General features: G+C 35.4%; 2 protein-coding genes across 3 annotated transcripts in view; one reads left to right on the top strand and one right to left on the bottom strand.

Moving 5' to 3' along the window:
• Positions 1-11,287, top strand: part of SUZ12 (SUZ12 polycomb repressive complex 2 subunit) — a 40,021-nt gene extending 28,734 nt beyond the window's left edge. Inside the window, exons 10-16 of one of the 2 annotated variants that reach the window (XM_057713765.1) lie at positions 3,203-3,380; positions 4,914-5,005; positions 5,228-5,371; positions 5,825-5,982; positions 6,357-6,555; positions 7,043-7,122; positions 8,588-11,287. In XM_057713765.1, coding sequence (XP_057569748.1) covers positions 3,203-3,380; positions 4,914-5,005; positions 5,228-5,371; positions 5,825-5,982; positions 6,357-6,555; positions 7,043-7,122; positions 8,588-8,933 — 1,197 coding nt within the window. In that variant the 3' untranslated portion in view covers positions 8,934-11,287. The remainder of the gene's footprint in view (positions 1-3,202; positions 3,381-4,913; positions 5,006-5,227; positions 5,372-5,824; positions 5,983-6,356; positions 6,556-7,042; positions 7,123-8,587) is intronic. The other variant, XM_057713767.1, reaches the window with a different exon arrangement.
• Positions 11,288-16,755: 5,468 nt separating this feature from the next.
• CRLF3 (cytokine receptor like factor 3) overlaps positions 16,756-24,179 on the bottom strand; it is a 35,812-nt gene continuing 28,388 nt past the window's right edge. Inside the window, exons 7-8 of the mRNA XM_057713768.1 lie at positions 19,107-19,219; positions 16,756-18,236 (exon numbers count right to left, since the gene is read on the bottom strand). Coding sequence (XP_057569751.1) covers positions 17,980-18,236; positions 19,107-19,219 — 370 coding nt within the window. The 3' untranslated portion in view covers positions 16,756-17,979. The remainder of the gene's footprint in view (positions 18,237-19,106; positions 19,220-24,179) is intronic.

The following is a 24,179-nucleotide window of genomic DNA, read 5'->3' on the forward strand; positions in this document are numbered from 1 at the left end:
AGAGTCCTTTTTTTTTTAAATACTTGGAAAAACACAGATGAAAATTATCTAGTCAGAGTATTTAATGGAAGGCATCATCCTTGGAGCCAGACTGCCAGGTTCATATCTCCAGTCCTAGCTAGGTGGCATCTGGCAAGTTACTTAATCCCCTGCGTGTCTCGGTTTTCCCATTTGTAAAACGAGGCATAGAATTGATGGATTAAATGAAATAATTAATGAAAGATGCTTAGCACCGTGCCTGGCATAAAATAAGTGCTCAATAAATGTTAACTGATGTTTTAAATTCCATTCATACTAACAGCAGGTAACATATGACTAATAAATTTATTAAGAAATCTTTAAATCTTAGATGAAGCAAGCTTAAAATAACTTCTAAGAAAGTTAAAAAAATAAATAGGCATACATACATTTCTTGAATAGGCAGACTCAACAGAATACTAATGTCCTTTATTTCTAAATATATTAGATCAGTGTATCAGCACAAGCAAAATCCTGAAAGGATTTTTTTTAAGCCTTAAAAAATTAGTCTCAAGTTAACCTAGAACAATATGTGATAAAACTAAGGAATAGTATGGAAAAGTTTTCTGAGAACCTTTACTTAATGAGATAATAGAACATACTATGAAGTTAAAAGGACTTAAATTTATGGTAAAAGCATAGGAATAGGGAAGCACATCACTGATGCATAGTCTTGAAGTAGTTTCCTGTATATTTTGAATTTAATCTGTGATAAAATTGGTGTGAGATCTGTGTGGGAAAGATAGATAAATGGACATTTTATGTGACAGAATTGGTATCTAGCCATCTGGAAATAAACTTTGCCCTAATAAATTCCAGAAGGCTTATAAATGCAAATGTAAAAATTAACACTATATAACTTCAAAAAAAAAGTAGGTGAATATTCATATAATCTTGCTATGAGGAAAGCCCTTCTAGGTATGATACAAAAGCTAGAAAGCATAAAATAAAAATGTCTAAACTGAATCATTTCTGTACTGCAAAAATCGAAAGTTAAAAGCAAATTATAGACTGGGGCAAATATTTGTAACATGCAAAAGGCTAATATGAACATGCAGTTAATAAGAATAAGCAATCTAATTAGAAAAAATGGGTAAAAAACAGTCTGACAGTTCTTAAAGCAACAAATATAGATGACCAGTAAGCTTTTAAAAAGATATTCAACCTACTAGTATTTAAAGATAGGCAAACAAAATCGGAGATATTACTTTTGATTACTAGTTGGACAATAGTTAAAAAGTGTTGATAGTTTTTAGTTGGAGACATGGAGGACACATATTCTCAAATAATGCAGAATAAGTTGATATAACCTTACTGAAGGCAGACTGGCAATATGAACAAAAGTTTTAATTGTGTGTATAGTTATTAATTTTGTATGACAGTTAATTTCCCTTCTACAGTTTTGTCACAAGGTAGTAACTGGTTAACCTAAAAGATGTAGGTAACAGGTCTTCCCTGAAAATTTTAAATAGTGAAAAATTGGTTAACACCGTAACTCTAAAAAGGTAGTCATTAAAAAGAACAATACTTTGACAAGATTTCCATGATATTTAATTTTTCCATGATAATACACCCACCTTTTCTAAAATTAATCATAATAGTGGTTACCTCTAGGGGATGGGATTTTTTAAGTAATTTTTTTTCTTTATACATATCTACAGTGCTTGAATTTTCTGCAGATATTTATTATCTTTTTGTCTTAAATTTCTTTTTTAAAGTTTGTTAAGTTTATCCATGAGAAAATAAGGATTATTACATATGAGATGTTGGGTTTTCCCAAGAAATTGAGGCAATATGAAATGGGTATCCTTTTAAGTCAGGTCACATAGATTTGCTTCTTTTTAACAGCTCTGTATTACTCTCTTAAACAAATGACCCATAATTTACTAAACCAATGTCACTTCAAAGGATAATTTGATTATTGTAATTTTTTTTGCATTTTGAGAACTGTTATAGTGAGTATATGAGTATCAGTACATGTGTCTTTTTTGCATTGCAAGTGTTTTATATGGATTCACTGTGTCCAAATTGGTTTAAATGATTACATTTTCATTTAATTCTAGTCTAAAATTATAGTTTTAAGAGGATTATTGATGTAGAGGAAGGTTAGACTTGTGTGGCAGTAAAATAAATAGGAGCCCATTGAAGGTTTCTATAAAAGGGAATAGCATGAAAGCAGTCTTTGAGAAGATTATTTCGTTTCCTGGGTATGGATTGGGAAGTAAAACTTAGAAGCTGGGAGAGCAGTTGAGATACTGTAGTAATAAGATAGTAAGGATCTATATTTTATACTTGGTGATTATATAAGAAAAGCAAAAGCAAGAATAGGGGTCAAATGTAACTCTGAAATTTTTAGTTTAGGGTCACTAGTAGAATGATAATACTTGGAACAAAAATAATTGTACCTGAGAAGGAAAGAAAAGATAATAGATTCACCTCTGAACATAGTTTAGTTCAGGGTAACCTTGATATCCAAATGGCATTATTTAGAGCTTAGGTATAAAGAATGGAGAACCAATTTGGGATCACCTAATAGGTAAATCCTTGAGGATGGGTGAGAAATCGGGGCATATGGCTAAATGTTAGCTAGGAATTAAGGTGACCAAGAGAAGAGTGGTTTTATAAGTGATTAGAGGTGGAGGAGAAAAGCCAAGATAGTTCAGTGTCCTAAAATTGAAGAGAAGCAAGGGCAGTGGTCAGTGAAGCCGAGAGAAGTCAAGAAAAATTACTAATTGTTATAACCATTCAGTTTACACAGAAATAAGTAATTGGTAATCTAAGAGAGGCTTTGCGTACCACAGTTTTTTGTTTTGGGTTTTTATTTTTTTTTTTAATTTGTTAATTACCAACAAATAAAAATTGGAATATTTCTCATGGGAACTTGAAAGAAGATCTGAAAATCTGGCTGTGTTGGGCCAGTGTTTGTATGGGGCAACAATTCAGCAATTGCCAGTAAGTAGCTGTAGACAATGAGCCCTCCAGTACTACAGTCTCTACTGCATCATACATTTACTTTATTTGCCTAGCCATCCATGTAGGCATTTGGGGTTATTAAGGAAACATCTGTTGATTTAAGTCAAATCCACATTAACATGTCATGATAAATATTTTCTTTTTACTCCTACAATTTCTTTCAGTTCATTATTTGGAATCTTCACTGTTTTCATGTTTTTTCTTTTTTTAGAGGCTGCCTCCATTTGAAACATTTTCTCAGGGACCTACGTTGCAGTTCACTCTTCGTTGGACAGGAGACACCAATGATAAATCGACAGCTCCTATTGCCAAACCTCTTGCCACTAGAAATTCAGAGAGTCTCCATCAAGAAAACAAGCCTGGTTCAGTTAAACCTACTCAAACTATTGGTACGAGAAATTTGCTGTCAAAATAATGCTTTGCAGAGCTAAGACTTAGGCTTTAGATTAATTCGTTTGTCTCTTGCTCCAGTAACCTTTGGGAAATATTTGACTTATTAGACACATTATGAATAAATTAGGGTCCTCCCAAATTAAAGTTTTGTGTTGAAGTGGTAACCAACAATCCTTTAGTCAAAACCTTTGTGCCAGATGTACGTGGGAATTTGGTGGGGAGGAGTGGGGGTGGTTTTTTTAATTTTAGAAGTGTGGTATATTATATAGGATGTATGCCATATATTATTTAACACCTCCAAATGAGGTTTATAGATATCCTTATGTCAATTTAGGATAAGTTTTTCCATTAAATAAACTTGTCTCAAACTCATGAGAAAATGATTGGTTTTCAGAGCTTTTTAGATTTTAGAATTGCAGCTATAAAGGGCTTTGGAACTATATGCTTTTCAAAATTCACAAAAATGTGTTTATGTTATGGAACTGACTTCACTATTGCAGAGTGTTTGTACAGCTTTGGGGGTGGAAGAGAAGCATCATAACCTGAATTTTACCAGGTTAAATTTTGCAGTAAATTTTTTTTTTTTTTTACTTTTTTTATTTTTTTTTGGGGGGGGGGTTTGCAGTAAATTTTTAAAGAGGAAAAACATTTACAAATTGTAGCAGTTCGCTTTGCTGAGTTAAGGTCCAAGCTTCAGTATTCTTTCATTTTATATCTGCCTGATAAGAACACTGTCCTTGACCTGCGAGCATCCATGTTTTTTTATCTAAGACTGTTAAAGAAGGCAGAAGGCTTAAGACAGCTGTCTTTGACGTATACCACTCAAGTCCATTAATTGTGTGCAGGTCCCTGTAAGAGTAGATTCAAGAGATATTAGAAATGACCCATGTCAGAGGAAAGATTTCCCAAGTAAATTGTGATGTGGGCACTTCTCAAAGTATTTTGTGGCCAGATAGGTAAAAGAGTTTCAAAGAAACTGAGAAGAAGAGTTTTATACAAAATTGTATGTATGAAATGATTACTTATGTCGGGAAATAAAATTTATTTTTAAGTCCGTAAAGTAATACACCAAAATTATTAGCAATGATTTTTTTTTTTGGATTTGGAATGATATTAATACAATCATTTTAATTTAGTTTCTGTTAAACCAGCATTTAGTGGATATCTGCTTACTGCTGTGCACTGGGAATACAAAGTCCAATCAAAATCATACTCAGACCTCAAAGTGCTTAAAACATTACAGTGACTACATATAATTACTTGGCGTTATTTTTATGTTTTAGGACATTATAGGTGGTTTCTAAAGGAAAAAAATGGCTCCTGCCAATAAAGACCTTAATATCTGATTAGCGTTGCTGATTAAGGGGATTGTTCCCCTGAACATCAGTTGAGGGTGAGAGCAAATATTGTATTAAATACCACAAGAAGAATTTTGTGAAATCTTTACTGTTTAATTATTTTCACAAGATATGTTACTTCACTTTTTAGAAGCAAGTATTTTCATTAAATATAAAAGTATATGTTTTCAGCTGTTAAAGAATCATTGACTACAGATCTGCAGACAAGAAAAGAAAAAGATACTTCAAATGAAAACCGACAAAAATTAAGAATATTTTATCAGGTAAGCATGGCTGATCCTTCTTTTTTAAGTAATCAGGAGATGCATTTGTTTTGTATGTTATATCTGAAATATTTTGGCGTATTTAAATAAAAAGAATTGCCTCTGACTTGATTTTCCTTTTAAATTGTTTTAACTATTTTTAAAGGTGATACTGAAACAAAATATCTTGAGATATGTAAGTTGGAGATTTGCTGTTCTTTTTGTTTTTTGTTATTTTTAAAGTTCCTTTATAACAACAATACAAGACAACAAACTGAAGCAAGAGATGACCTGCATTGCCCTTGGTGCACTCTGAACTGCCGCAAACTTTATAGCTTACTCAAACATCTGAAACTCTGCCATAGCAGGTTTATCTTCAATTATGTTGTAAGTAACTTTTCATTCTTTCTTACTAATAGTACATTATACATTACAATTTAATTTGACTTTCAGAGATTGTATTTTGTGCAAAATAGCAAAAGTTCTACATTTGATGGCTTGCTTACGCATGAGTTACAGTGGATGATTCAGAGTTTATGTATATTTGCACAGGACACCTATAGTGGCTCACATCCTCCTCACACCAGCTCTTCAGACAAGAAGTAATTTGTACAAAGTTACCAAGCCAGTAAATGGCACAGGCAGGATTTTAACACAAATCTTTTTGACTCCAGGTCTTCTGACTTCCTGTTCACCATGCTGGTATGCCTGGCTTAGTTTAGTTTTCAAAACATTAAGAACCCACAAGTACTTTTTAATTAATTAAGTTGGAGGAATAGGTATTTAAGGCAGGATAATTAATATTTTCTTTTCCCCAACACCTTGCCATTTTTGTTACAGTATCATCCAAAAGGTGCTAGGATAGATGTTTCTATCAACGAGTGTTATGATGGCTCCTATGCAGGAAATCCTCAGGATATTCATCGCCAGCCTGGATTTGCTTTTAGTCGCAATGGACCAGTAAAGAGAACACCTATCACACACATTCTTGTGTGCAGGTAGGTAAAAAAGGTCATAAAACAAAAGTTTATTCTGTGACTTTTATTGATGTTGGAGGAATAAAGGGAAGCCAGACAAAGCTACTGTTCAGGTGGGAATCCTTATTTCAGTATTAGCTAAGCCTCTGGGGTGGTATACTGCTGTATGTAACCCTCCCTGGCTCCTGTTTCTACAGAGGCTTTCTCACTTCCCCCTTACAGCTTTTTCCTGTGTTGTTAATGTCACTACTGCTCTAGTGGTTATAGGGGGATTAAAGTGCCTCCCAGTGGAAGTTTCTGTGTGCATACCTAGGTGGAAACCTGTAAGAATGGAATGTACTCTATTTGGGGGGTGTGAGCCCTCTCTGTGTTACTTCAGCATTTCTTTTCATTAGGCCAAAACGAACAAAAGCAAGCATGTCTGAATTTCTTGAATCCGAAGATGGAGAAGTAGAACAGCAACGAACATACAGTAGTGGACACAACCGCCTGTATTTCCATAGTGATACTTGTTTACCTCTCCGTCCACAAGAAATGGAAGTAGATAGTGAAGATGAAAAAGATCCCGAATGGCTAAGAGAAAAAACCATCACCGTAATTATTATTACTGTTGTTGTTGTTGTTGTTGCTGCTGCTGCCATCATCATCATCGACAGTGATTTTAAAATTTTAGGATTAAATGATTTTCGTTTGGAAACTAATAATTATTTAATATGAATTAAACTTTTGATTTAGTGTAAAGGAGCTTTTTCTAAATTAAGGAATTCAGGAATCTACAATTTTTATAATTTTAACAGTTACCAGCTGAAGGAAATACAGATTTTCTTCTTGTGATTCTGTATTGTGTTTTTTCATTTTATTTAAAGATAACTATTTCATAACTTAGAATTTCCCCTTTAAAATTATTACTTAAGTAGACATTTTTAAGACACATTGCCACTCTGCTGTATAAGTTGTGCTATTTTTAGTTACAAAAAATTTTATTTTTGACATTCTCACAGTTTTTTCCTAGAAATACCAATTATATTTATTCCGTATCTAAAAGGTATTTTTTCTTTTTTTTTTCTTTTTTTTTTTTAAGCAAATTGAGGAATTTTCTGATGTTAATGAAGGAGAGAAAGAAGTGATGAAACTATGGAACCTCCATGTCATGAAGCATGGGTAGGGTATTTCTAAATTTAAATATTCCATTTCCCTTATGTTCTTTTTGTTGCTTCACATTCTATAAATCTGTGTTAGAATATTACTTAAAATTCTGTTAATTTAGATATAATCTGTCCTAAATATCCTAATTCAAGTATTATAAAGAAAAGTGGGTATCCTCAAAGAATGTTTAAGGAAGGTGCTAGCTCCATCTCACAGTAGGTTAAACAGCTTTTCCAATTTCTTATTAGCATTTCATAAAGCTCAAGGTAGAACAGTCCTTATTTCTTGTGCCTTTCTGGCTGAAGCACTGTTTTTCTTGCAGATCTGCTTCCTTCCCTGTGTGCACTATTTACCTGTCAGTACATATATGTTTCTTCTCTACCTTCATTAGTATTAGATCCTCATATAAGGCTTTCTTGTGTAGCACAAGCATGTAAGGTTTTTTCATTTATAGTTAAGAGAAATAATTGGGAGGGGGCACTTTTCTTTCTTTACTCCTGGGGAGTGAAGAGAAGTTGGTGCATAAGCTCTAGTCCAGATGTCTGGGTGCGTGGCCTATAGCCTTTTTTTTGTAAACTGCCTTGGGCTAAGAATAGTCTTCACATTTTTAGTGGATTGTAAAAAATTAAAAAGAGGAAGACAGCAGAGATCACATATGGCTTGCAAAGTCTAAAATATTTACTGTCTAGCCTTTTACAGAAATGTTTGCCTGATCCCTGGTCTAGTATTAAAACTCAGTTATGTGTAAGAAGCTTGGCTGAAATCTGTTTTTCCTTTTGTCTTCATACGCCAGTTTCAAGATAGAACTTCAGTCAGATTACTTGAGTTCTGTTTTAATTCCTGATCCAAATTTGTTAGCATAACAACTACTGGGTTCATTATATACTGACATTACAAACTGGCAGGTAGTTGGTAAACTATTTGGATTTTATCAGATCTGCAGGCAGGCTTTTACAGAGTATTAGAGGCTCAGTTTCAGTGGGTAATGGAGCAGCCTTCTATTTGGTTTAATTTGGTTCTCAACTTAAACCACATTCATTCATTGCTTTCTGCCAAAACAATCACAGTGTACCACATTTGTTGTGACATCTTCACATTTTCAAAGGTTTACCATGAACTGAAAATGTGGAGACACTGCTTCTGAAATAGGAAACTGAGAGAATAGTTAGTATTACATAGTTAATGAAAGTGGTGCTGGCAAGAGAAAATATTTTATACTTTTAACTGCTAACTTCCTAATTTCTTTAGGAAAAACAGAAATGACATCTATTTAAGCTCTGATTAAACCAGACCTCTAAATTTCTAAAATTGTAAGCTCATTCAGGTGATTGAATCTCAGATTCACTATAGTTTTACTACTTGTTAAATCATCACTTACTGGATTTGGATATAGTCTTACTGTTCTATAATGGTTATCACTGCAGCATTTGACAAATTCTTTGTATTGCTATTGATGTTTTATGTTGTTTTTATTAAATAGGTTTATTGCTGACAATCAAATGAATCATGCCTGTATGCTGTTTGTAGAAAACTATGGACAGAAAATAATTAAGAAGAATTTATGTCGAAACTTCATGCTTCATCTAGTCAGCATGCATGACTTTAATCTTATTAGCATAATGTCAATAGATAAAGCTGTTACCAAGCTCCGTGAAATGCAACAAAAATTAGAAAAAGGAGAATCTGCTTCGCCTGCAAATGAAGAAATCACTGAAGAACAAAATGGGACAGCAAATGGATTTAGTGAAATTAACTCAAAAGAGAAAGCTTTGGAAACAGATGGTGTCTCAGGGGTTTCAAAACAGAGCAAAAAACAAAAACTCTGAAAAGGAAAGGCCTAACCCCATGTTATGGACAAACACTGAAATTTCATTCTAAGGAATTCAGCCTCTAGGAAGAGTTTTGTTTTTGTTTATAATCATAGGTTCCAAACAGGCACTGTCAGATGAAGTAAATGATTTCAACAAGGATATTTTTATCAGGGTTCTACTTCACTTCATTATGCAGCATTACATATATATCAGTTTTATTGATGTCATTAAAACATTCTCAAATTTGAGCATGAAAAGCAATACTTCAAAGAAAGTATTTTTAACTTCAACAACTGTCTTATGAAATATATTGACGATAATTAGAAATTATTTCATATATTTAAATTATAATGTTTTTTTGCATTTGTGACTGGCTGTTTTTCTACTTTGTAATTGTGAGACATTTTCTTGGGGAGGGAAAATTGGAATGTGATTCCCTTTTTTTAGAAATTGAAGATTTTTGTGAAGTTATGTTGCATTACTATCTACAATCAGACCTTGATCCTTGATTTTGAAATCATTTATCAATTTGGAATGAAAAATTATATGATACTTTACATTATGTAAGTTCATTTTACAATTTAAAAATAGCACTTCTTCATCTTATGCCTGTTTGAGAACATGTTAATTTTTCACATTGTCGACGGTGAAATGTCATGTTGGCTTATAAGATTACTGACCACCTGTTTGTTTTTATGTGGATAATTTTAGTGTATTGCTCACCCAGTATATTTTTTTAAACTTGAACATTTTGCTGTTTGTTTTTTGTTTCTTTCCCAATTAGGTAATAATCACATGGAAAATTCAGCTGTCCCTGTCTCTTCATTAGGATTGTAAACCAAGGGAAGAATGAGTTTGAGATGTTTAAGATGCCACTTTTGAGGGAGGAAATGTTCTATAAAAATGAACCAGAAAATGTTATAACTTTTTTGTTTGCAAGGATGTCTTTGTAATGTATTTCACGATTAGAATATCCAGTACAGATAAGCTGACTTGAATTGTTTTGAGCAATTTTGCCCTGTGTTATATGTGTCTTATGCACATATTTGCAGTTGGATTTTCTCCAACAGAAAGTGGTTTCACTACTGGCACATTAACAAGCACCAATAGATTTTTTAGTCCAACTCCAAGCACTGTGGTTGAGTAACATCACCTCAATTTTTTATTATCCTTAAAGATAATTGCATTTTCATATTCTTTATTTATAAAGGATCAATGCTGCTGTAAATACAGGTATTTTTAATTTTTTATTTCATTCCACCACCATCAGATGCAGTTCCCTATTTTGTTTAATGAAGGGATATATAAGCTTTCTCATGGTGTCTTCAGAAATTTATAAAATGTAAATACTGATTTGATTGGTCTTTGAGATGTGTTTAACTGTGAGGCTATTTAACTGATAGTGTGGATGTGATTTGTCATCCAGTATTAAGTTCCTTAGTCATTGATTTTTGTGCTAAAAAAAAATAGGAAAGAGGGAAACTGCAGCTTTCATTACAGACTCCTTGATTGGTAAGCTCTCCAAATGATGAGCTACAGTAAACTCTGATTATGCCTCTGGATAGTGGATTTCGAGCATTTCTCTTGGGCTTTAATTTGCTAAAGCTGTGCACATATGTAAAAAAAATAGATTATTTTAGGGGAGATGTAGGTGTAGAATTATTGCTTATGTCATTTCTTAAGCAGTTATGCTCTTAATGCTTAAAAGAAGGCTAGCATTGTTTGCACAAAAAGTTGGTGATTCCCTCCCCCAAATAGTAATGAAATTACTTCTGTTGAGTAAACTTTTTATGTCATCTTATAATAAAAGCTGAAAAAGTCCCTTTGTTTCTATTTATAAAAAAAAAAAAAGCTTTTCTATATGTACCCTTGGTAAGAGATTTTGAAGAAATCATGTAAGATGATAAAGCATTTGAATGGTACAGTAGATGTAAAAAAAAATCAGTTTAAAGAACGTTTGTTTTTACATTAAATGTTTATTTGAAATCAAATGATTTTGTACATAAAGTTCAATAATATAAAAGCTGTGTTTTGTTTTTTTTATTATTATGCATGGTTAATACATGCACCAAGATTTTGTCTTGGTAGTAAGGATCCAAAAAAATTATACCCATCAGTCAGAGCTACTAAGAAATTAAGAGGAAAATTAATGTGAAATCCTGCTTTCAGTTCTAGTAACATCAGTTGCAACTAGTATGTTATAGTATTACATAAGAAATATTTTAAAATTTGTAGTCAGGAGTAATGTCAGTATTAGTTAACAATGCTAATCCATCTTTGGTTTTTTCATTTTCCTTTGAGAAAAAATTTATCTTTTGGCCTTCAGAAAGCCCATAGATTAGAGTGGGATACAAATGATAAAACAGTATATAATAAAGTTGTATACTACATTCCATGAGGTCAATAGTTTGTTGAAATTAACTTAGAAGAGCTGAGGGAAACTTCACAGAAATGGTGACAGTTCCACTGTGCTTGCTTTATTTACAAGTAATAGCTCACCTGTATACATGTTGTTGTGTATTCTTTGAGCTGAGCACCCCTTTCCTTCCAGAGCTCATGGTGTTTCTTTTGAGCACCTGTTTCCTTTTCATTAGACTGCTAAGTCAGTCTCACCGGCCTTAGTACTGCCTCATGGCTTAGTTGGTGTTCAGATGTTTGTCACAAGAACTGAAGGCTTTATGTAGCTACGCTAAGCATTCGGATTTCTGGCAGTAGGGAGTATTCGGAAATTTACTGCACAGACATGACACAAACCCAGTTGTGTTACAGGTGAGCCATGGTTGCAAGAATTTGGGAGGGGAGAAGCTCTACACAGAATCACTAGGATGCTATTGTAGTCCTCCAGGTGAAATATCCAGCTACTAGAACACTCCCCATCATGAAGTAAGGGCTCAAGAAGTAGTCACTGAGTGGTGTTTCATTGTGAAGGGATGAAAATGAACTAATGAGCAGTGACAAAAGCCAAGGGAGGAGATTTTCAAAAAGGAAACCGTCCTGTAACACAGAAAATGAGTAGGATAGCACCGTCAAAAGTTTAGTGATAGAAAACAGGTTTAATGAGTTTAGTAAATGGAAAATGAGTTGGAGAAGTTTATCATGAAGAATACATGAAAAATGGGGCCATAGGAACAGGGAGGAGAGCAATCTGGTGCTTTCCATTAAAATCACAATGCACTTATGCTCCAACAAGTTCACCTTAAGGAATTTAATCCTACAGATAAACTGGAACACGTTAACTGACAAATTGTGACCCACTGTTGAAAAGAGCAGACACACATCAGTAGGAGACTGGTTAAGTTATAATTCATAAAAGTAGAACACTATATAGCTATTAAAAGGGGGATTGGGAAGGTTTGTTGTGAACCAATGTGGAACAAATGCCAGGATAGAAGTTAAAAGGTACAGAATAGTTTCTAGTATGTTTCCTTTTTTAATTTGAAAAATTAATACATGCCCATATTTGCTTGGCTTATAGAATATGACTAAAAGGATACGCAAAAGCAACTGCTTTCAGAAAAGATGGCTGACAAACGGACAGATAGGAAGGAGGCTTTTCACTGTGCCATTTTTGAAATCTCAATATACTGTTTTCTATAGTTCTTATGTTTTAGAAATCTAAAAGAATAGAAAAGGGAGTTCAAGAAGAAGGATGATTTCTCACTGGGAACTGGGTATAATGGATAAGTGATTAGCACAGAATTGGAACACAGTAAGTTTGTATTGAGTTAAACAAGAAGTTTACTGTCAAAAAATAGTTTGTAAACATTCAATTTATACTTTAACCTAAATAGTATGCTGATCCTAGAAAAGCAGAAATACATGTCTTATTTACTATATACCAAGTACCATATTAAAACAGATCATTGATGGTTCCCAATTGTTGACAGCGTAAAAATCATACTCTTCCTCCCTGATCTGAATTCACCATCTTTTCAGTTTCTCTCGTGTATGCAGTTTACCCTCCATCCAGGTGGGACACCAGAGGACAGCACAGTGTGCACCACGACTGTGGTGTTCTCCACACAGTCTACAGTCCAGTTTCTGGAGCATCTTCTATTCCTATATGCTATTTGTACAAGTGTAAGGTTGATTTTTATACAAAGGTAAACATTCACTCAAGTACATTCTTAGGCAAACAAGATTGTTACTTAAATGTCACATGGTTGAGTCACGCTATAAAGCTGGTTCTAGAGAACAGGGTGGATATCTCCTGGACTACTGTATTCAATCTGTTGTCTTTTCCCATTTCTGACTACCATCCTATCCACATGGCAAAGCCTCAACCAGGGGCCACCTGCAGGTGAACCATCTCCTGGAATCCTATTTCTGTCCATGGTACTCCATCCTTTTTCAGAACCCAAATAGTTTCCACCTGCTCTTGCAGCATGCTACCATTAGTAGCCATTCTGTCAATCATCTGTGAATGTGTGCGAGCACTGGTCCCAAGCACTGGGAACAAGAAGTTGAGTAAGACTCAGATCCTGTTTCAAGAATTCTCCCAGTCCTCATGGATCAAAATTATAGTCACTTCTCCTGCCTCTAAACAATCATGTACCTCTTTGCTAGATTGATTGCTCATTACTCCAGAGGAGGGATGAAGTTATACAGATACCAGAATAAAAGCTTTTCATATTTTGAGACAAATTTATGAATCACCTAGTACAAGTACCTAGAACGTAACAGGGATCCAACAAAGCTTAGCTGCTTCTTCATTAATTCAACTAAGATTTTCTTCTGAATGGATTCTGTCTATCCCTATTTCACTTCTTATTTGGGGGGCTGGTTCTTCTGTGCAGCCCTGTAGGGAAAGGACTACGGTTGCCATGTGGGTAACTGGGCTCAAGAGCCTTACCCATTCATTTAATACTTCCTGGGCACCAACTATGGCCTTTGCCTTAAGCTAACCATGAGGATACAAAGATGAGTAAGTCAGATGTCGTTCCTGCCCTCATGAATCTTGGATTCCAGAAAGGGAGACATTCACTCATGTTTTAGTAAGCCACGCTCCCAAGTGTCTAATCTCCAGTCGGTGCCCTGGGACATTAGGTAGTGTGGACATAGGGTAGAACTGATATTTCTTGGTAGAACTGATATTTCTTGGATTTGAATGCCAACTTTGGTGCAGTTGCAGCTTCAAAACTCATAGAGTTACTGTATGACACTGAGTTTGTTTCTTCAACTGTAAAATGGGATTAAATGCCCCCTTCAACAAGGGATCTAGCACAGTAACCTGCTCTCGGTTAGCGTCACTCTTTCCTTCCTTACAACCATACGGTTTTGCGAACTTCAATCCTCAGCTCCCACCGTTGAAGAAAAATTACATGCTTGCTCCTTCCACAAGCTATTTTAAGAACATGGTGGTCCAGTGGTTAAGAATCCACCTTCCAATGCAGGGCACGCGGGTTCAGTCCCTGGTCAGGGAACTAAGAGGCGCCACAACTAGAGAGCCCATGTGCCTCAGCAGAGGGTCCCGCAGACCACAACGAAGATTCCGCATGCCGCAACTAAGACCCGATGCAGCCAAGAAAAAATATTAAACAAAACAAAACATGGAGAAGCATCCTGAGATTACATGAACAAAGTCTAATTCTCTACAAAACTTCAAGTTTTCTAACATTGACTTAGGTAAGATTAATGAATAGAAGTGACATAGAAAGGTCACTTTTCATTTAATCACATTAAATTCCATGAGAGAAAGGCTTTTGTGAGAGATGTTTTATTTTGCTGAATATGGTTTTTGTTTTTTAAAAAGTACTGTCTTAGTTCAAAAGTATTTATCAGATGCCCACATATCAGGAAATGTAGGGTGGTAAGTAGATCCCAGACATTCGAAATTTGACTTTTTCTCAGTTAAGATTTACGGAACAAAACAAGCAAACCTGACATCTACTGTCACTTTCATGTTATAGAAGGACACAGTGCAAAAAGAGCCAAAAGGATAATTTCAGAATAAAGGGTAGTCTTTCAAAGAGAATAAATTTAGATTTACTTTTAGTTACTTTGGAGCAGTTACTCCCAAATCTGCCTTCATAATAGAATTTCATTTCTTTAAAAATAAAAGCACCAGTAATACCAATTAAATCAGAATTTTTGATATTTTTAAAAGCTCTCCAGGAAATTCTAATGTGCAAACAGGGTTGAGAATAATTGCCATAGAAGATACAAAAGCTCAAGGAATTTATAATCTAGTGGGTTTAAAGCAGGTGTCAGAAACTCACATACTCATAGGGTTAGCCGTTAAATGAGCTATGCAGCTGAGTGTTATACCAACCTAGGAAGAGAGAACAAAGAGAAGATACCACAGCCTTCCAAAGAGAACAAACATACAAATGCACGGGCATCAGAACGGCACCAACTTTTCCTAGGAGACAATAGAGCAATGCATTCAAATTCTGAGGGGAAACGATCTCCAACCTAGAATTCTTAATGAATCACTGTCAAATGCAGGAGAGAATAAAGAGATTTTCAGACTTCTATCTCTCAAAAAATTTACGTCTTGGGCACCCTTTCTCAGGAAATGGAGGAAGTGCTCCACTAAAGGAATAACACAAGAAAGAGGAAGACATGCAACACAGGAAACAAGAAATGCAACGGTGGATTTGAGCTGAGCAAACTATCCAACCCAGCACTGGTTGGTGCACATACAAATGGGAACGTGCTGAACCAGTTCAGGAGATACCTAAGTGAGTGTGTTAGTGTCAATCACAGTTGTCACGATAGTTTGTTTTCAGTAACTGAATAAATCTCACTTCTTGAACTAAATCCTTCATATTTAACAGAAGAGCTGGATGCTGACTCTGTTCCCCTCTACAGGAAAACCCCTCATAAGAGATGTATTTACCTTTCATCTCTTACTTACTCTTCTATTTTTGTTTTGATATTAAAATCTATTATTATAGCTTCAGAATTTATGCTTCTGAGAGATGGAGTAGCATAATTTCCCTATTCCTCCTGCTAAGTACCACTAAAAACACTGGGGAAAAAACATAAACATAAGAAGACTCTGACAGATAGCCGAGGGACTCCAAAACTCTAGGAACTCAATACTGTGCGTTCCTAGGGTTCTCTTCTTGTTTTGTGTATCCCAGATTTGGGGCTGAAGAAGCCAGCAACACGGAAATGCCAACAGACAGACAAAAAAGCCCCAACAAAAGCCTGCTCTCTGTAGCCATAGGACCAGGAAAGGGGCAGCTGGCAAGACAGAAACTTACAGCCAACCACCACTCCACTCCAGCCAAACCCCATCGTCAGGCTTGAATGGTGGTGGCCCACAAAAAGATATGTCCACACCAGAACTTGTGACAGTGATTTTATCTGGAGAAAGTGTCTTTGCAGATATAAATTAAGGACCTTGAGATGAGATCATCCTGGATTATGTGAGTGGGTTCTAAATCCAGGGCAAGTGTCCTTATAAGAGACCAAAGGAGGGAATTCCCTGGTAGTCCAGAGGTTAGGCCTCAGTGCTTTCACTGCTGTGGCCATAGGTTCAATCCCTGGTCAAGGAACTAAGATCCCACAAGCTGTGCGGTGCAGCTGAGAAAAAAAAAAAAAGACCAAAGGAAAAGGCCCATGGGAAGACAGAGGCAGAGACTGGAGTTATGCAGCAACAAGTCAAGGAATGCCTGCAGCCACCGGAAGCTTCCAGAGACAAGGATTCTCCCCTGGACCCTTTGGAGGGAGTACAGTCTTGCCAATATATATGTTATGTATGTATATATAACATTCATTTTATATATATATATGGATCCTTCCACTTAAAAGTGAAGATGACTTTTCTCCCTCTACTTAAAAGATTAAATCTGAATTAAATCTCATGAAAGAAAAAAATACACACATATACCTTTTAGTTTTTTATTTTGTTTCAGACAGTTGGACGAGGCATCTCCATTCTAGCACATCTTAACAACACTAACCAAGTGAAAAACAGCTTACTTATATATAAAAAGGCAAGGGGAAAAGGTCATGATTGTCGAATAGGGAACTGGAATCCCCAAATAAATTATCTTACAAAAATATCAAACTTGCTTTTCCACTTTTCTACTGTTAAAAATGAAAAAAACAATTCACATTAAAGAAAAAAGATCTTAGGCTGGTATATAGCAAGTTGAGATAAACATTTTTACATATTAAGTCCTTCAAATAAATATTTTAAACAAATTTAAGTTTTCAAAAAAAAACAAGTCAAGTATTTACCCTACATTTGTTTGGTCCACTAAAAGACCATTTATGAAACTGACATGAAACTGGACCGCAGCTCAGACCCTGCAAAGAGCGACATGCACGTCACTGAGGCTGGATACGCACCTGTGCATAGTTCATACGTGGAACACAGCTAACACTGCTGTGCCCACTACTTCCATAAGCAGTTTTACCCTGTAAAAACCCTCTAGCCTACTGCGAATTGAACTGCAAGGAAAGCACAAAAGAAAACACTTTGCCTACTGTAGCCATTTGCTCAGTAATTTTAAAAAATGCAAAAATTATCATTCTTTTGGGACTTAAAGATTACTGAACATGAGATAAAATTCAATACTGCTTACAAATCCCTGCATATGAAGAGCATATTCAACACTCCCGCAGAGAACACACAGGAGGGTGTATATTACAGCATACATGGTAGCACATTCTACCTGGTCTGTTCTTGCCTTTTCATTCTAAAGTCTTAAACGGCCTTGGATCTTTAAAAGATGGAAATTTAAGAAAAATAATGTTAAGTTACATTTTTGTGTTCTTACAACCAACTTTAAAAGTAAGTACAGTGGAAGGGTAGAGGGCTTCCTATATCTCCTCATACTTTTAAGAGCCAATTTGATTTTTATTGTGATGTGATATCCCAAATTAATACTATGCTAAAAATAAAACAGACTGCATTACGGTTTTGTTCACAATATGCATGCCTCTTTTTGCTACGATATTCCAAAATAAATCCAGTAAATAATTTCTGTTTCCAATGACTTAACTGAGAGATGAATCTAACCATTTTTCAAACCAATGACACCTGAACTGGACTGGGGAAAGCTACGTGAAACCCCTGTGAGCCTAAAGCCAATCATCTGAAAATCTAGAATACCAACACTTTCCACCCAGGGTAGAAAAACGAGCATCCAAAGTAAAGAGAACCACAAGACTGATCGAGCAACCAATCAAACACCACTTCTCTGTTATCTGAGCTAATAGTTACGCGAAGCTTGAAGTTTCCGCCTTCGTTAGTACTGGTGGACCCTAGAGCCACAGCTTCAACGTCAAATGTGACAGTGGACCCAGAGGTAACTGCGGGCAACTGATTAGTCATTTCTTTTCCATTTACAAAAACTGCACCTAAAATGTTAAGGTAAAGAGTCATTCATATGTGAGCAATAACTAAGAACGGAAGCAAGATTCTAGATTATTGGTAACAACTAATTTCCTAATTCAGATAAAGAAAACATTTTGGAATGCCAACCGGTCAAAGGTAATGCAGTTAAATATGTTAATTAACCCCCATACCCGAGGCAAAAGAAAAAGTTAAAGCTTTAATAACATCTTAAAGCTCTGGTTCAGGGTTCCGCTCTTTTAAAATAGAGACCATGAGTTTCCCATATGGATGGTGTCAAAAGAAACTTGACTCCATTATAAAATTACATCCTATGGAACAACAAGATGGTTTCACATGGAATAAACAAGAATCTTGTCCTACCTACTGTTTGACCCACACCATAAAATATAAATACATCTTGGTAGTGATTTTTAAAAGTGTGATTACTGTGAAATAAAGAACCAAAGAACACTACAGATATAAACTCTCTCCCCATTTCCCTAATCTATGCTGAATTTATGTTCTCTAACCTATGCTGAATTCAGATGACCCAGGCACACTGAACCCAGGGGTAAACTGCCTGGTGAAGATCCCAGCTCAACCACCTTCAAGCTTTGTGAGTTTAAGCCAGCTACTTAACCTCTCTGCGGCTGTTTTTATCAACTACAAAATGGATATAATGCTACTCCTCACTTCAAAAAGCTGTTAAAAGGATTAAATAATGTATTCTTTTTAAAGGGTACAGCATAATGCCTGGTACACAGCAGCCACACAGATATGTCATTAAGACCTAAACTCTTTCATCTTCTGCTATAAATGTGTGATACTAAAACTCAGATCTTACTACAGTAAATCATACATTTCAGAGAGAATGGCCGTTATTGCCCTCTTACCGTTTGTACTAACGCACACTGCTTGATCCCGCTGCAGGGAGTCATATCCACCCTGTTTTTCTGCACACACGCCTATACTGTCTCTTCTGTCTGGTTGTCCCACAGTTTCAACTCTGTCAATGAGGTAGAAAGGTCATTTAATCTTTTTTTTTTTTTTTTTTTAACAACGTGGTATCTAGTGCTTAAAAAGAGCCATCTCATCACCATTATTCTTAAGAATAGCTAACAATGATTCAGCACTTCTTAAATTCCAGGCACTGTTCTAAAAACTTTGTGTCTATTTATCATAAATCATCTCATTCGATTCACACAACCACCCATGATGGAGGTGCTATTATTATCACACCCAAGTTATACATGAGGAAACTGAGGCAGGAAAGAAAAAATAAGGTTAAAAAAAAAGGCTAAATACACGGATGCCTATCACCCAGCTGAGTGGTGGAACTAAGATACAAACTCAGGCATTCTGACTGCAGAGTCTATGTTAACTACTTATAACTACAACAGCACATTTCTATTCTATGTTCTGGCTCTAGACATATAGAAAATGTGTCTTATTTGCCATTACAATGAATGTGACCATTACTGCCATCACCTAAACCTTCAATATGCAAATCTATGCAATGATTAGATTACTATTTATTAAGAAATTAAAAATAGACATTATCCTCTTTTTTAAAAAGAGGATAATGTGGTTATGGACATATTTTGGTTGGAAAACTTCATACATAGAAAGTTTAAGCGTTTCCTTTTGTGTTTTAGTCTCAAGTAATACACCATCATGTACTCTAGAAATAGGAAGCTTAGATACAAAGGTCAATCTACATCCCTATTATCAGGGTCATTTTCCCCTGCACTCCAGAAAGCGAGACTTTGCAAGGTCAGAAAAAGAAAAATTAGGAAGGAGAAGAATGTAGCTTTACCAAGGGAAGATGTGATTATTTATACTCAATGTGGCCTCAAAATGTCGTTCTTTGTAAAGTGGCAAACATGCAGGTTCATAATAAACATGTGGGTGCGTTTCTGAAGTCATTTCACTTTGAAACCAGCAGCATAAAGAAGTACACAGAGGAGGAGGAGAATGATGTCAGCAATATGACAGAATCTTGTGTCCTAGGACTCATTCTATCACAGAAACAACACTTTCAAAATGATATACAGACCAAAATACCTTTATGAGATTCCCAGAATCCAGTTAAAAAGTCCCAAAGGAGCACAAAGCTGAAAATAGCTACACTGAAATGGGTAAGAAGAGCAATTTCACTTGCCCCATGTCACCCCTCTTCCAAGCCACCACAGCTCAGTGCCAGGCAAGAACAGTCCAGCTCCTGACTTTTCCTTTAGAAAGGAGACAAAGGAGTGGAGTGTGCCTCCAGCATTCTAGCTCTTTGGAGGGCTGCCCAAAGGACCGGTTTCTGTCATGCCTCATTTAGAGCACTGACGGAACTGGCATAGCATGGATGCCTGAATGCTGCAAAGACCAAAGAAAAGTGAGGGGTGGCATCCTGCAGCCAGTGCAATTTGGCGTGGGAGGGAAGGAGAAGAGGAAAACTTGCTTCTGGTGTGCTAGCTTTTCACAGCGCTGCTCAAGGGAATGGTATCTGTCTCACCTGATGGAGAGCCAGCACACTCTGGATACCTGGTGGCCACTGATTCCAAGAGAGAGCAAAGGTGCCCTGCTGCTGTAGCACCAGAGAATGTGCAGTGCCACAAAGGGGCACCAGAGGGAGCAAGAGATTATGAGCTCTTTAAAAAACCATCAAGCCTCTCTAACTGAGAAACTGCACATACAAACCCAGAGAAGTCACATCCTGTCAGAAAAGGTTTCAGTGGCCCCCCACATCTTTAGCTGGGCTTATTTGTGAGGGTCTTCTCCTGTACGAAGCAAGCCATAAAGATTGGGAAAGGTGGTTTTTTTTCCATATGTGCAGATGCCAACACAAAATTACAAAACATAAAGAAACAGGGAAACCTGGCCCAGACTAAAAAAAAAAAAAAAAAAAAAAATCTTCAGAAAATTATCCTAATGAAATAGGGGTATATGAATTATCTGACAATTCAAAATATCCATCATAAAGACGTTCTACAGGCTCAAGAAAATGAGGCATGAACAAAATCAGAATACCTACAAAGGCAGAAAATTTAAAAAATAACAACACATTTTCAAACTAAAGAATATATTAACTGAAAAGTTCATGAGAGGAATTCAGTGTCACACTTAAACAGAAGAAAGAAACATCAAACTTGAAGACAGGTTGTTTGAAATAACCCAATCAGAAGAACAAAAGGAGAAAAGAATGAAAAAGAGTGAAGAAAGTCAAAGAGACTTATGAGAGAAGAGAGAGGAAAAGGGGCAAAATGTTTAAAGAAATAATGGCTGAAAACTCCCTAAATTTGGGAAAGGAAATGGACACTCAGATTCAAGAAGCCGAAAGAACTCCAAATAGGATGAACCCAAGGAATCACACTGAAACTCATTATAATCAAATTGTCAACAGTAAAAGACTGAGAATTTCAAAAACAGCAAGAGAAAAGTGACTTGTCATGTATAATAAGACTATCAGTATATTTCTTTTTTTTTTTTAAAGCTCTTTATTGGAATATAATTGCTTTACACTGTTGTGCCAATTTTTGAGGTACACCAAAGTGAATCAGCTCTATTTACACATACATCCCCACATGCCCATCCTCCCATGACTCCCTCCCACTCTCCCTATTCTGGCCCTGTAAGTTATCAGTGTATTTCTAAGCAGAAATCTTGCAGGCCAGAAAGGAGTGAGATGATATATTCAAAGTGCTTAAAGAAAAAAAACCTACCAAGAATACAACATTCAGCAAAATTGTCCCTTTAAAAATGAGAAAAAAATAAAGACATTCCCACATAAACAAAAGCTGAGGGAGTTCATCACCACTATACTTGCATTATAAGAAATGCCAGAAGGGGTTCTTCAAGTTAAAACAACAAGACACTAAACACAACATGAAAGTATGTGAAAGTATAAAGTAAATATGTAGGCAAATAAATACTGTAATACTTTAACAGTGGTGCATAAATCACTTTTAATTTTGGTATAGAAATTAAGAGACAAAAGTATAAAAATATAACTATAAAAATATGTTAATGAATACATAATATAAAAACTATGTTATCTGTGACATCAATAACAACTGTGGAGGAGGAAGAAGTAAAAGTGTAGAGTATATGTATGCAATTGAAGCTAAAATGGATGGTTATAACTACAAGATGTTTTATGTAAGCCCTAGGATAACTACAAAAGAAATACTCATAGAAGATACACTAAAGAAAACGAGAAAGGAATAAAAGCACATCATTACAAAAAATCAATGAAACACAAAGGAAGAAAGCAAGAGAAAAAAAGAGGGACAAAAAAGCTGTAAGACAGAAAACAATGAACAGAACGGCAATACTGAATCCTTCCCTATCAATAAAGACTTTAAACTGATTAAACTCTCCAATTAAAAGAGTGGCTGATGAATATAAAAGATCCAACTATATGCTGTCTACCACAGATTCAGTTTAGATTTAAGGACACCCATAGGCTGAAAGTGAAAGGATAGAAAAGATATTCTATACAAATGGTAAGCAAAAGAAAGCAGAGGTGGCCATACTTATATCAGACAAAATAGACTTTTAAGTCAAAAACTGATAAAAGAGGCAAAGGACATTATATAATAATGAAAGGGTCAATTTATCAGGAAGACATAACAATTAAAAATAAATATGCACCCAACATCAGAGCACTCTAATATATGAAGCAAAAATTGACAGAACTGACAGGAAAAATAGACAGTTACACAATAACAGTAGGATATTTCAATACCCCACTATCAATAGTCGATAGGACATCCAGGGAGAAGATCAATAAGGAATAGAGGATTTGAACAACACTATAAATCAAATGGACAGCTCGCCCAAAAGATGCAGAATACACATTCTTCTCAAGCGCACAAGGAATATTCTCCAGGATACATCACATGTTAGGTCACAAAACAAGTCACACCAAATTTAAGAAGACTGAAATGGCACCATGTTTATTTTCTGATCATGATGGAAGGAAACTGCAAATTAATGGCAAAAGGAAAACTAGACAGCTCATGAATATGTGGAAATTAATCAACTTTTGAACAACTAATGGGTCAAAGGTGAAATCAAAAGGAAAATTAGAAAATTTATTGAGACAAATGAAAGCAAAACCAAAACATACCAAAACTTCTGGGATGCAGCAAAAGCACTGAAGGGGGAAGTTTATAGAGACAAACAAACATATACTTCAAGGAACAAAAAAGAAGAACAACCTAAGCCCAAAGTTAGGAGAAGGAATGAAATAATAATTAACATTAGAGCAGAAATAAACAAAATAGAGACTAGAAAAACAATATAAAAAAATCAACCAAACTAGGTTGGCTTTGTTGGCTTTTTTAAATGATAAACAAAACTGACAGACTTAGCTAGATTAACTAAGAAAAAGAAAGATAAAAATAAAGTCAGAAATGAAAGAGGAGACATTACAATCGATGCCACAGAAATAAAAAGGATTATAAGAGACTCATGAATAATATACTAAAAAATTGGATAGTCTAGAAGAAATGGATAGATTTCTACAAATATACACCCTACCAAGACTGAATCGTAAAGAAACAGCAAATCTGAACAGACTTATTAACTAGAAAGTAGACTGGATTAGTAATCAAAAACATCCCAGGACCAAGTGGCCTTGCTGGTGAATTCTACCAAACAATTAAAGAAGAACAAATAACAATCCTTCTCAAACTCTTCAAAAAAACCAAAAAGGAGGAAATACTTCCAAACTTATTTTATGGGGCTAATATTATCCTGAAACCAAAGTCAGAAAACGACAAAGACACTACAAGAAAACAAAACTATAGGCCAACAACTCGGCTGAAAATAGATGTAAAAGTCCTAAACAAAGAACCAGCACCGCTGGTGAAAATGCAAATTTGTTCAGCCACTATGTAAAACAGCATGGAGGTTCCTCACAAAACTTAAAAATAGAGCCACCACATGACCCAGCAATCCCACTTCTGGGTATA

This window comes from Hippopotamus amphibius, chromosome 17 (assembly GCF_030028045.1).
Source record: "Hippopotamus amphibius kiboko isolate mHipAmp2 chromosome 17, mHipAmp2.hap2, whole genome shotgun sequence".
Lineage (NCBI taxonomy): Eukaryota > Metazoa > Chordata > Mammalia > Artiodactyla > Hippopotamidae > Hippopotamus > Hippopotamus amphibius.